Raw genomic sequence first — 12,537 nt, 5'->3', positions numbered from 1 at the left:
TATGTCACTAAGAAACAAATAATGTACTATTCCCTGGTTGCATAACTTTAATTTGATTAAAAACCTAGAATAAACTGTCTGCTACTACTTTTCACAGATATTGTGGACTTCCTGTTTATTTTGGCATCAGCTAAAAAACAAAATATTTTTTCTGTGCACCTGCTGAACATTAAAGTATGGGGGAGCCATGGTGGAAGGTGGTTAAATAGGAATGATTTTAGGATTATACCTCCCCTAATCAGGCCAGTCTAATTCTCATAGACTAATTTTTCTAAGCAGCTATGCCAGACCCTATAACAATTTAATATTCCATGGTTTAAGTTTTGGGCCGGAGGCAAGAATAGTCATGAATATTCAAACTTGAAGTAAAATACACCTGGTCCATTTCTGGTTATGGGAGGCTTGTCCTGTGTACTCAATATTAACAGTCTTGCTACTAGTGTCCATAAATATGAAAAAGCCAGTGGGTTATTACAGCTAATGGTGACCATCCCAATTTGTCAGTTATGTGTGGACTTGTATTTAAGGGTTATGCTACATGGGCAACTCTAACTGCACTAATGCTCTTTCAAACATTTCTCTTCTCTTTTAACCACACATTTGTCTCTGTAGAAAACTTCATAAAGTGATACTAATGCCTCGTTTCCATTGAGTGGTACGGTACGGTACGGTTCGGTTCAGTACGGTACGGTTCAGAACGGTACACATTGCGTTTCCACTGCCAATAGTACCCTTTCACGATAGGCGTGGTGTAACAGGAAAGCTGTGATAGACGATTCTCTGTCAACCAATCAAAGTTCTGCAGAGTGTAGCTCCACCCTGTTGGTACGGTACTAATGTGTTTGGTACCCCAACGAAAGGGTACCAAAAAGTAGTACGGTACGGTTCGGAATTAGGGTACCATTCATAATGGAAACGGCATAAATAGCGTACCGTACCGAACCGTACTAGAAAGCTCAGTGGAAACGAGCCATAAAGGTTATTTTTTAATTAAAATAAAAATAGAGGTTATAGTTACCTGTACAGAGTGGTCCCCCGAAAGCACTGTCCGCTCCTTCTTTCTCAGAGTGCCACATTAGCAAGCCAGTGGCTAAGGAGGGACCAGTGCTTGCAGGCCCCTGAGCTGGGCTTTATGTGTCCATAGAAGTACACAGCATAGGCAAGCCACACCATACTCACGGGAGTTTGACTGACAGCAATCAAATACTGACAGTGTCTCCTGTGAATCCAGGAAGTGAGAGGAGAAGTGCTGCAGCCATGACAGCGCTGAAATGATGAGAGGAGTCAGGTAAGTGTGTAGGAATGGGGGTGGGTAGGATTGATAGTGGGGTGTTTTTTTAACTTAATGTAGAGAATGCATTAAGGTAAAAAAAGAACATTTATACTTTAGAATCACTTTAAAGAGAATACTTTATATAGTAGTTTTTTTCATATTTTCTTTATTATGGTCCAGACTAACAACAAACTATTTTAATGTTTTTTTTTTTTTTTTGGCTCTTTTTCCGTATAGTTAGGTAAATATATAATATAGCATGTTACTATTATGCATTCTCCTTTCAAGCCAGCAGGTGGAGCTTAAGCCACCTTTTCACATGCTTTCCTCTGTTTCTTTACCTCTTGTTTTGGAAAAAACTGTTGTTTACAGAGCTCAGTATCTGACACTGAATTTTAAATACAAGTAAATGAGTCAGAGCAATGACACCTTCCTTATCTGAAGGTGCCATCTGAGGATTCATTTAGACAAAGCAAGCCTCAAAACAGAGACCTTTTTTGCTAAACTATAGTGCTATGGGAATCCTTTGTTATTTATTAAAAATTTGTAAAACAACAATTAGATACACGTTGAAAAAAGATAGATATAAAATAGTTTAGAAACCTAAGAGCTTTAAAAACTGATTCCAAACCACTGTAGTTTTCTTAAAGGATAAGTATAGTACATTTTTTTATAAGCAAATACTTGATTTATTTGTGCAGTGTTTACCTCAAAGGCAGGGCAAAAGAAAAGAGTACTTTAACCTCTTGCTAACTGCGTATATGTGGCTGCAAAAAAATGGGCTTTAGTGCCCAGCCATTGAACATATGCGTCCATGGCAGCCCGAAATTGCAAAGCTTCGTATCAGGAGCCAGCAAGATGGGTTCTAAATCATGTGACTGAGAGCCAATCAAAGCGGTCACATGAAACAGAAGCTATGCCACTTCCTGGGCTTTAAGGTCCACTTAAATGGCTTTAGGAAGGTGGTGTTACGAGGTTAAAGTTTTTCCTCCCCAGCAGCAAATACTCAGCTTGTAGGGCAGTGTACAGAGGTCATTCGTTTGTAGAGCAATGTACGTGGATCAGTACGGCAGATGGCAGGGTGTTAGCAGGGCAGTTTATAGGGGGTCAGCAGGACAAAGGATGGGAGGTCAGCAGGAGAGTGTATGGAGAGCCAGTAAGGCAGAGGACAGGGGTAAGCAGGGCGGAGGGCGGAGGACAGTAGAGCCAAGGACAGGGGTCACTGCTGGCAGCACAGAAAAAAGGAGTCACTGCTGGCAGGCCAGAGGACTAGGGTCACTGTTTGCAGGCCAGAGGACAGGGGTCACAGCTGGCAGGCCAGAGGACAGGGGTTACTGCAGGCAGGCCAGAGAACAGAGGTCCCTGATGGCAGGCAAGAGGACAGGGGTCACTGCTAGCAGCGTAGAAAACAGGGGTTGCTGCTGGCAGGCCAGAAAACAGGGGTCCATGTTGGCAGGTTAGAGTACAGGGGTCACTGCTGGCAGGCCAGAGGACAGGGGTCCATGCTGGCAGCGCAGAGGACAGGGGCCACTGCTGGCAGGGCAGAGAACAGCGGTCACTAATGGCAGGGCAGAGGACAGGGGTAACTGTTGGCAGGGCAGAGGACAGGGGTCACTGCTGGCATCATAAATAGGTTCATAGCAGAAATGTAAAATTGCTCTGGTCCATCAGTGTACAAGTGTGAAAGCTGAAGTGGATAAAAATAAAATAAAACTGGCCAGGCTACCCTTTTTTAGGACAATATTAGAACATTAATAAACTATGTCACCTTATATTCCTCCTTGAGTGCTGACAACTGGTTTTCCAAATTATTGATGGTTTCAGTATGTCGCTGGACTAATTTGACCATACCACTACAAGATTTGACATCCTCCTAACAAAAAGATAAAAGGGTTTGCACAAGATTATTATTTTTAAAAAAATACCAATGTTTCATGTAAGCGCTTACAAGGAAAAATCACTACAATTTTTCTGAAGGTGCAAAAAAACATTCTGCTTTAGGCGAAGAATACACAGGCACCAATAAACCTCACATTCTTATAAAAAATCTGTGTGACTGATCACTTTGAGATGAAACATGAGATGAAACACAAGAACTTGCAAACTCATGAAAATTAGTGTTGGTAATGGTATAATGTTGCAGGTTAGTTACATTTCAGAAACTATTAGTTCATCAAAGATTTATGTCCACGGATATGAATAGGATTAGGCGGTAAAGCAATCATTTTTGAGATTGTTGGACAGATTTTCCTTTTAAAGTGTATAAAAGCTTAAACATTTTAGTTATGTACAGATTAGGGCTTAGTTAAGATGTCAGAGAAAAGAGAGAAAAAATCAACACTTTCGCACCTGCAATTAGGGCCGTCAGCGTATACCTACTGCACAAATATGTGGATTCCTCTGGCTGAAATAACAGGTGTGTGCGAACAGCTACGGCCTTTTACCCTGTCCAAAGCAATGACATGCTTAAAGAAACTATGGCTTTCTGTTACTCTTTGCATGTATCTGCACATGCAGTTAGGGGCAGATAATTGGTCCTGGACGTAATCTGTCTGTATCCAGGTGTGAATGGGGCCTTAAACAGGTGTCACTAGAATAGGTTTACCTATGGGAAGATTTCTCCTCATCTCCTTTTGCAGTGACAAATATGTTGGGGTATCCTATTACTTTCTTTATTGGAGACAATGTTCACCAGGACTAATAGTATAGGTTCATCTCTGTAGTGGAAACACAGACAGCAAAAAAACTGACAATACAGTACATTCTAACCCTTTTACATTCTATAAAAATAGGAATTTTGACTTACCTGTAAACTCTTTATCTTGGGAGTACAGTACAGGACACAGGACTTGAATTTATATGCAGGTGATTGGACACAAACTTACTAGGATCACATCTAGTGCACACTTATATAACCCCACCCACTCTGTGAGAAGGGAGAGGCCTGTGTACTTTACTGTACTCCAATATAATGGAAATTACAGGTAAGTCAAAATTCCTATTATGACAATGCTACAGTTTAAAACACGGGACTTGTATTCATGGCACGTCCACAAGCAATAAACTGGGCTGGGCAACAAGAAAGTTACCAGAACTGCCAACAAGCCCACAAAAGAAAACAAGAAAAAAAATCCCAAGGATGCTCAGATAATAGCTTGCAGCGCCTTGCATCCAATACTTGCAACAGCCAAGACCTGAACATCCTTGGAGCCCTAGCCACATCTAAAGAGTGTGGGGCAATTTCCCTGTCATGTTTTGGAAAAGGACAGAGGAAAGGGAAAACAATATCCTAAATTTGATGGAAAGAAGAGAACACTTTTGGTAACAAGGAAGGTTTTAGCCTAAAAGAAATGTGACTAATGTAGACTGGCCTCTGTAGTCACCACCTTCAAGGGCACATTATGGAATTACTTTTCTGACTCAAGGGCAGAGTTGGAGATCCCCCATGCCAGGGAGGTTTTTGTCTGGCTGGATAGAATCCAAGGCGTAGATCTGCTTGTTCCACGACAGTAGAATTTCGGATTGAAGTGGTTTGAAATTAAACTGGTCTTAGGGAACTGCCTCAGAGGTGGCTGCCATTAAGCCCAGAACTCTCATGCAGAAATAAATTGAGGGGTGAATTTTTTACTTTTTTAAATAGTTGGACTCTAAGGAAGAAACTTTCTCCTGGAGTAAGGAATATTCTGGTTTAGGCTGTGTCCAAGATTAGACCCAGATGGTGTGAGCGCTGGAGGGCAGACTTTGGAAAGTTGATTATCTAGCCAAAAGTTAAAAAAAAATAATCAACCCTTGGACGTTAACAGACAAGGTTTTGCCTAAAGAGTCCTTTAGGTATCCTGTGGCATACATGCCCTGGATCCACAGAAGAGATAGAAATGGAGTAGGCACTTTTGTAAACACGTTGGATGCAGAGGAGAGCCTGAATGGTAGTGCCACAAATTGACAGTGTTGGTCTCCGACAGTAAAATATAGAAAGCATTGATATGAGGGGAAGATGGGGATGTGTAAATATGTCTCTTGCATTTCTACTGATGCCAGAAATTCCCCTTGTCTAAGAGAAGCAATGACAGACATGGTTGATTCCATCCAGAATTTTGGTTCTAAAAGCAGACTGTTCAGAGATTTTGCGCTGATGCTGGCAAATCTGAGGGTGGGAAACAGGGAGATAAAAATTCAATTTTGTACATATTTTAATTAACAGATTGGATCTAGAAGTCTGGGACGTTTTGGATCCATACTGGTGCAAAAAGCCAAGAGATATCGTCCCACTCTGAAGAATGGCAGCACTACTTTATCAAGAGGAGGGCTTCTGGGCAGGCTTGGTGTACATAGAACTCCAGGGCTTGTAACAAAAGGAAGTGGGAAGCCTTGATTTTGAGGCGAGAGCAAAAAGACCGCTTTCACTGAGCAGAAATAGTAGCCATAGGCGTAAGAAACCTGGGGAAGATTTACTAAAACTGAAGCATGCAAAATCTGGTGCAGCTCTGCATAGAAACCAATCAGCTTCCAGGTTTTTTTTTGTCAAAGTTTAATTGAACAAGCTGAAGTTAGAAGCTAATTGATTATCATGCACAGCTGCACCCGATTCTGTGTGTTTCCGTTTTAGTAAATCCCCCTAGGCTTTTTCTTGTGGGGTAGAGGTACCTTTCCCCCAGTGACTTCCTTGATAAATTTACATGATATTATAAACCTGCACTATGAATAATATGAAACAACAAAAAGCAGCTGCTGTTCACCCAAGGGGAAATAGATAAGATAAATAAATAAATAAATAATACAGCGCTTGCTAATAAATAAATATGTGAATAAATATAAAATGAACAAAGTGCTAAAAATAAAGTGCCATGTGAATACAATCAATATATAATCAGATGTGGAAAAAGAAGATTCAAACTGCGCTAACATAAACAAATGGAAAAAGCTGCTAGCACATCAACAGACAAAAATTTGCTCAAACAATATATACAAATAAAGTGCAGCGCTGATAAAACATATAAGAAGTCCAAAGAAAATGTATGATGAAATGAATGCATGATAAGTGAGTCCCAAGTGAAAAAATAAATGTGAACCATCCAAACTGATAGTGTGATCAAAGATGCAGATATATCCCCACACCACCGGGATAAAAGTTGAATGTGCTCGCCCGAAGTTGTCCTATGATGCCAAATCCTATGATGTTGCAACATCCTATGAGAAAGTTAATTTTGACAAAATGCGTCAGTACCATGCCACTTGCCATCTAACTTCATTCCCATTGTATGTGCTGTTATCCATGGATGTCTGTAAGTGTATATGTACCCTGTTTTAATAAATTCTTTTAAAGCGGTTTTACACTATGTCTGTATCTTTTGGCTTATCTCCACATATGAGTGTCTGATTAGAAGATCCAGACATCCTCGTTCAAGACTACATGGCCATTTGTTTGAACAGCCGGTGATACAGCATTCTGTTGGGGAGACCCATGGTTAACATCTATCCTTTATAACCCTGTCTTACCTTATCCACAACACTGGGCCAACTAGGGGTCTAGGCTCTACTCATCACATCATCGGCTTATATCCCCAAAGGGGTCTGGGAACCATGGCACCATACAGTTAACTGCACAACCCAACCCCACACAGTGTTCAGGAAAAGTGGTTGTTGGGCACTTTTGACCAGGCAAGAGGGAAAGGAGTCCACCGCTGTAGGAGGGGCGCAGGGGATGCTCCAAATTCTTATTTGGGGACTGTCCTGAATGGCAAGATACAAGGCAGCACTGACAGGAAAACTCTGAAGAATCCACTGGCAGAAGTAGAAAGACAAGAACAGGCGCCACTGTAGATAGCCAGAAATTTTATTGCACAAAATACATAGTAACTTACTCATGGGTAAGCTCCAGTCCGTATGGCAGCGTCTCCAGCGCATGATCCGGCCGTCCACCGGTCCGGAGGTGACGTCACAGGAAGCTGGTCAGAGACTTGGTTACACCGGAAGCCGCAAATGGAACGCAGGCTCCCGGAAATGACGCAACGCGTTTCGGAGCATGCGCACTCGGCTCCTTCCTCAAGCGTAAGTGACTGCCACCTGGTGCCAGGTTTAAATACAGCAGTCTACGATCAATTAACATTGAAATCAATACAAGGGGCGGCGCAATACTCTGCAGGACCAGCTACACAGCCAGCACTTCTGGAGAGTCCGCACAATACATTTAGATAATACAGTGAATTTCATACTGGGGCTTATTCATGTACAAACAGTTTTAAACAAACAATATACATTACAAGTGTTTTTACGTCTTCTACGATAGATGCATTGGAACATGACTTATATACAATAAAACTAAAAAATGGAATAAAATTAATTATGTATACACATATATCGCTCTGTACTAGAGTACAAAGGGGAAAAAGGGGCTACCTTATAAATAAGGAAAGACATAGGCTCCTAAATAAATCCAAAATCATGTACTCACAAAAAGAGTTCATTTTCCATGATCCATAATACATTATAAAAATATAAGCACAAAAAAGTGCCAGATAGCTAGAGGAAAAAATACTGGATAAAAGACAAAATTTTAAAAAGAACAACATTTTAAAAACAGTAAAATACTTTAAAATACATACATATATGTATGCACGCGTAAAACACGTGCAGACACATATATACGTATGTACCCTTGGGTACCTACAAAAAGAGGATAACTAAAAAAGAAAAAGGGTAAGGCAAGAAAGGGGGGGAGAGGGGGGGAGGGGAGAAAAAAGAAGAAACAAGGGAGGGAGGGGGGGGGGGAGAAAAAAAGGGGGGGAGGGGGGGGAAAGGGGAAGGGAAGAGGAAAAAAGAAATTGGAATAATAAAAATGCACTGACTCACAAAATAGTATTGATATCTAGCTCCTCGTTCAGTCCCCCGGGAGCTAGAACATTCAGGGCGTATATCCAGTAAGTTTCCCTACTGCACAGACGCCTGAACCTCTCTGCCTCAGAGGTACCTTTTGGAATCGCCTCAATCACCCAGACATATAGTCCCTCAGTGGACTTATCGTGGTGTTGAAGGAAATGTCTGGGGACGCTATGGTGGTCTTTGCCCTCCTGTATATAGCGTCGGTGCTGACCGAACCGTGCTCTTAAAGTCCGTATGGTCCTGCCAACATAGTGCAGGCCACACGGACATACCAGGCAATACACCACAAATTCAGACGAACATGTATGGAATTCATTAATTCCATACCTGTTACCTCCAATCACGAAATCCTTCTGTCCATGCCAATATGTCAAACATGGACATATGCTTTTTCCACCCCCCCTCCCTTGTTTCTTCTTTTTTCTCCCCTCCCCCCCTCTCCCCCCCCTTTCTTGCCTTACCCTTTTTCTTTTTTAGTTATCCTCTTTTTGTAGGTACCCAAGGGTACATACGTATATATGTGTCTATATGTATTTTAAAGTATTTTACTGTTTTTAAAATTTTGTTCTTTTTAAAATTTTGTCTTTTATCCAGTATTTTTTCCTCTAGCTATCTGGCACTTTTTTGTGCTTATATTTTTATAATGTATTATGGATCATGGAAAATGAACTCTTTTTGTGAGTACATGATTTTGGATTTATTTAGGAGCCTATGTCTTTCCTTATTTATAAGGTAGCCCCTTTTTCCCCTTTGTACTCTAGTACAGAGCGATATATGTGTATACATAATTAATTTTATTCCATTTTTTAGTTTTATTGTATATAAGTCATGTTCCAATGCATCTATCGTAGAAGACGTAAAAACACTTGTAATGTATATTGTTTGTTTAAAACTGTTTGTACATGAATAAGCCCCAGTATGAAATTCACTGTATTATCTAAATGTATTGTGCGGACTCTCCAGAAGTGCTGGCTGTGTAGCTGGTCCTGCAGAGTATTGCGCCGCCCCTTGTATTGATTTCAATGTTAATTGATCGTAGACTGCTGTATTTAAACCTGGCACCAGGTGGCAGTCACTTACGCTTGAGGAAGGAGCCGAGTGCGCATGTTCCGAAACGCGTTGCGTAATTTCCGGGAGCCTGCGTTCCATTTGCGGCTTCCGGTGTAACCAACTCTGACCAGCTTCCTGTGACGTCACCTCCGGACCGGTGGACGGCCGGATCGTGCGCTGGAGACGCTGCCATACGGACTGGAGCTTACCCATGAGTAAGTTACTATGTATTTTGTGCAATAAAATTTCTGGCTAACTACAGTGGTGCCTGTTCTTGTCTTTCTACAACCCCACACAGTGGGGTCAGGGTCCAGTCCCCAACACCAAGTAGTACCAGTCTGGACGGTAAAACCAAGAGTTACCAATCTGGAAACTGCTAGAAAACCCAATGCAATGAGCAGTCAGATCTTGATAGAAGTGTCAGAATTAAAAACTGTGGGAGGGGTTATACCAGTGTCAGTGTTCAGATTTGAACCTTCCGCCTCAGATGCTGGACAGCTCCTTATCTGATCTCTTTAATCAAGACAATCTTTCCTTGTCTCCTATTTCTCTTGAACCTTGAAACCTTTTACCCCTTAACATAAATTTTCTGATTTAGGCCATGTCTCTCCACCTCTAGATTATTGCGCTCTCTTCAGCTGATATCCTCCTATTTTGCATACCTGCAGCTCTAGTGGTTCTAGGATGTATCTTCATTACCACTAGTTACTGACCTTTTGTTTGTTCCTCAACTACTCTTCTGCTTTATCCCAAACTGCAATAATTTGTTATTGACCTTTGGCTTTTTTTGCTTTATTTTATTTTTTTCCCAGGCTATTTTTTAAAATTTACTGATAAAAAATATACTGTAAAAGCACATGTTCTTCATGCTTTCTTTACTTTCATTCATTCATTTAGTAGAAAATACATGTGCACAATTTTAAAAAAAGAGACTTAATTTTATTTTCCAATGACTTTGCCATGTACAAAAAACATAATTTTAGTGTCATCATGATAACTGACCAAATCGCAGAGTAAAGTAAAATATATAGAAATTAAATAGCTTTGAGAAGACAAAGCCACCAATAGAAAGCTTTATTTGGCCCACAAAATTATATGTATCACTATCTTAGATGCTTCGGTATTGTTGAATTATTAGGCCCATGGCTAAAAGGTGATGATGGTTTTAGAGCTTAAAAGATAAATAAACTTACTAGCAAAAATGTAATATATTGTAGCTTATAGTTCTTAGATATAGTGGCTGCATTTTTTTTTCAAGCTAAATATATTTACAGCAAATACAGAAATTACTTGTTGATCTAGCCAGAAATGCAGTGTCCTTGTCACCTCCTGTGAGCTCCACTAAAGAATATCTTCTGTCCTAGCTATCTTCTGTAATCTATCAATTGCTATGCCTTTCATATAATGGAGAGGAAGAGATAAGTACATGTTTGTAGTCAATATCAGGAGAGCAACCTAGAGTGACATTTATGGATACCTACACATATACAGCAGAGGAGTAATAAAGCCTTCCAGGGAGAGGAAGTGTGCTATTTGCAGGATTACCAGGTGAAAATAAAGCAACAGAAGCTTGAAACAAAGAAACAAATGCCGCCTTATTGAAGAGGTAAGCTGCCTGTGGATGGTTCCAAGTCAGCAGGTGACTACACTGTCTGGACAGACTGGGTCTAAGGAGGCATGTCAATACATAAAGTGGCATCTGAAATAGAACAATAAATACTTTGAAGTGTTGACTTCATATAGTCCCCTGCTTTGCAGTCCACCAGTGGAAAATAAATTGATTGGACGTGATTTGGAAAGGCACACACCTCTCTATAAAAGGCCTCACAGCTGACAATGCATACTGTATCAGAACAAAAGTCATGAGTTCAAAGGAACTGCATGCAGAGCTCAGAGACAGAATTATTGCAAGGCACAGATCTATGGCAGACTGCAAAAAAAAAAAAAAATCTGCTGCACTGAAGGTTCTCAAGAGCACAGTGGCCTCCATAATTCTCAAATGGAAGAAGTTTGGCACAACCAGGGATCTTTCAAGAGCTGGTCGCCTGGCCAAACTGAGCAATTGGGGGAGAAGGGCCTTCGTAAGAGAGGTGACCAAAAACCTGATGGTCATTATGACTGAGATCCTGTGTGGAGATGTGACAAAGTTCCAGAAGGACAACCATCATTGTAGCCCTTTACTGATATGGACTTTTTTGCAAAGTGGCTAGAAGGAAGCCTCTCCTCAGTGCAAAACACATGAAAGCCCGCTAGGAGTTTGCAAAAAAGCCCCTGAAGGACTCTCAGGCTGTGAGGAACAAAATTCTCTGGTCTGATTAAACCAAGATTGAACTGTTTGGTCTTAATTCTAAATGTTATGTCTGGAGGAAACCAGGCGCCGCTCATCACTTGCACAATACCAACCCAACAGTGAAGCATGGTTGTGGCAGCATCATGCTTTGGAAGGTTTTTCAGCGGCAGGGACTGGGAGACTGGTCAGGGTTCAGGGAAAGCTAAATCGAGCAAAGTACAGATAACTCCTCAATGAAAACCAGTTCTACAGTGCTCAGAAACGCAGACTGGGCCAAAGGATTACAGTAATCCCCAGCTACATCGCGGTTCAGTTTTTGCGGTCCCGGTAATTCGCGTTTTTTTTTGTAATGTTATTTTACTATATAAATCATTAAAAATGAAAGATTTTTGTGTTTTTCATAGCTCTTGCTCTGTCTCTAAGTATCTTTTATGTGTTTAAATGAGTTTCTATTGTTTTAAAAGTGTGTTTAAAGACCTTAAAATGCTTCTACACGTACAGTGACAGTAAAAAAATCATGCCTACAATGCATTTTAATAGGGTTTTTCTATTTCGCGGAATTTCACTTTTCGCAGCTGGGTCCGGAACGTAACCCCCGCAATGGAGGGGGGTTTACTGTACCTTCCAACAAGACAACGATCCTAAGCACACATCCAAGACAACACAGGAGTAGCTTAGGGACAACTCTGTGAATGCCCCAGAGCCAGAGCCCTGACTTAAGCTCTATTGAACATCTCTGTAGAGACCTAAAAATGGCTGTCTACTGACAGTCCCCAACCAACCTGACTGAGCTTGAGAGGATTTACAAAGAATGGCAGAAAATCCCCAATCCAGGTGTGCAAAGCTTGCCGCATTATACCCAAAAAGACTCGAGGCTGTAATTGCTGACAAAGGTGGTTCAACAAAGTACTAAGGAATGGGTCCGAGTACTTAAGTACATGTGATATTTCAGTTTTCTCTTTTGAATGGATTTACAGACATTTCTAAAATGATGTGTTTACTTTGTCACTATGGGTTACTGAATTTAGAGTAATGAGAAAAAAAT

General features: G+C 40.9%; 1 protein-coding gene across 1 annotated transcript in view; it reads right to left on the bottom strand.

Annotated features, from left to right (window-relative positions):
* The window catches only part of CCDC73 (coiled-coil domain containing 73), a gene marked incomplete at its 5' end in the record, with an annotated part of 225,926 nt that overhangs the window by 60,312 nt on the left and 153,077 nt on the right, over positions 1–12,537 (bottom strand). Inside the window, one exon of the mRNA XM_082270483.1 lies at positions 3,042–3,146. Within this exon, the coding sequence (XP_082126609.1) occupies positions 3,042–3,146 (105 nt within the window). The remainder of the gene's footprint in view (positions 1–3,041; positions 3,147–12,537) is intronic.

This window comes from Pelophylax lessonae (genome assembly GCF_965119305.1).
Source record: "Pelophylax lessonae genome assembly, chromosome: 10".
Taxonomy (NCBI): Eukaryota; Metazoa; Chordata; class Amphibia; order Anura; family Ranidae; genus Pelophylax; species Pelophylax lessonae.
This window is presented reverse-complemented; position numbering and strand designations above follow the sequence as displayed.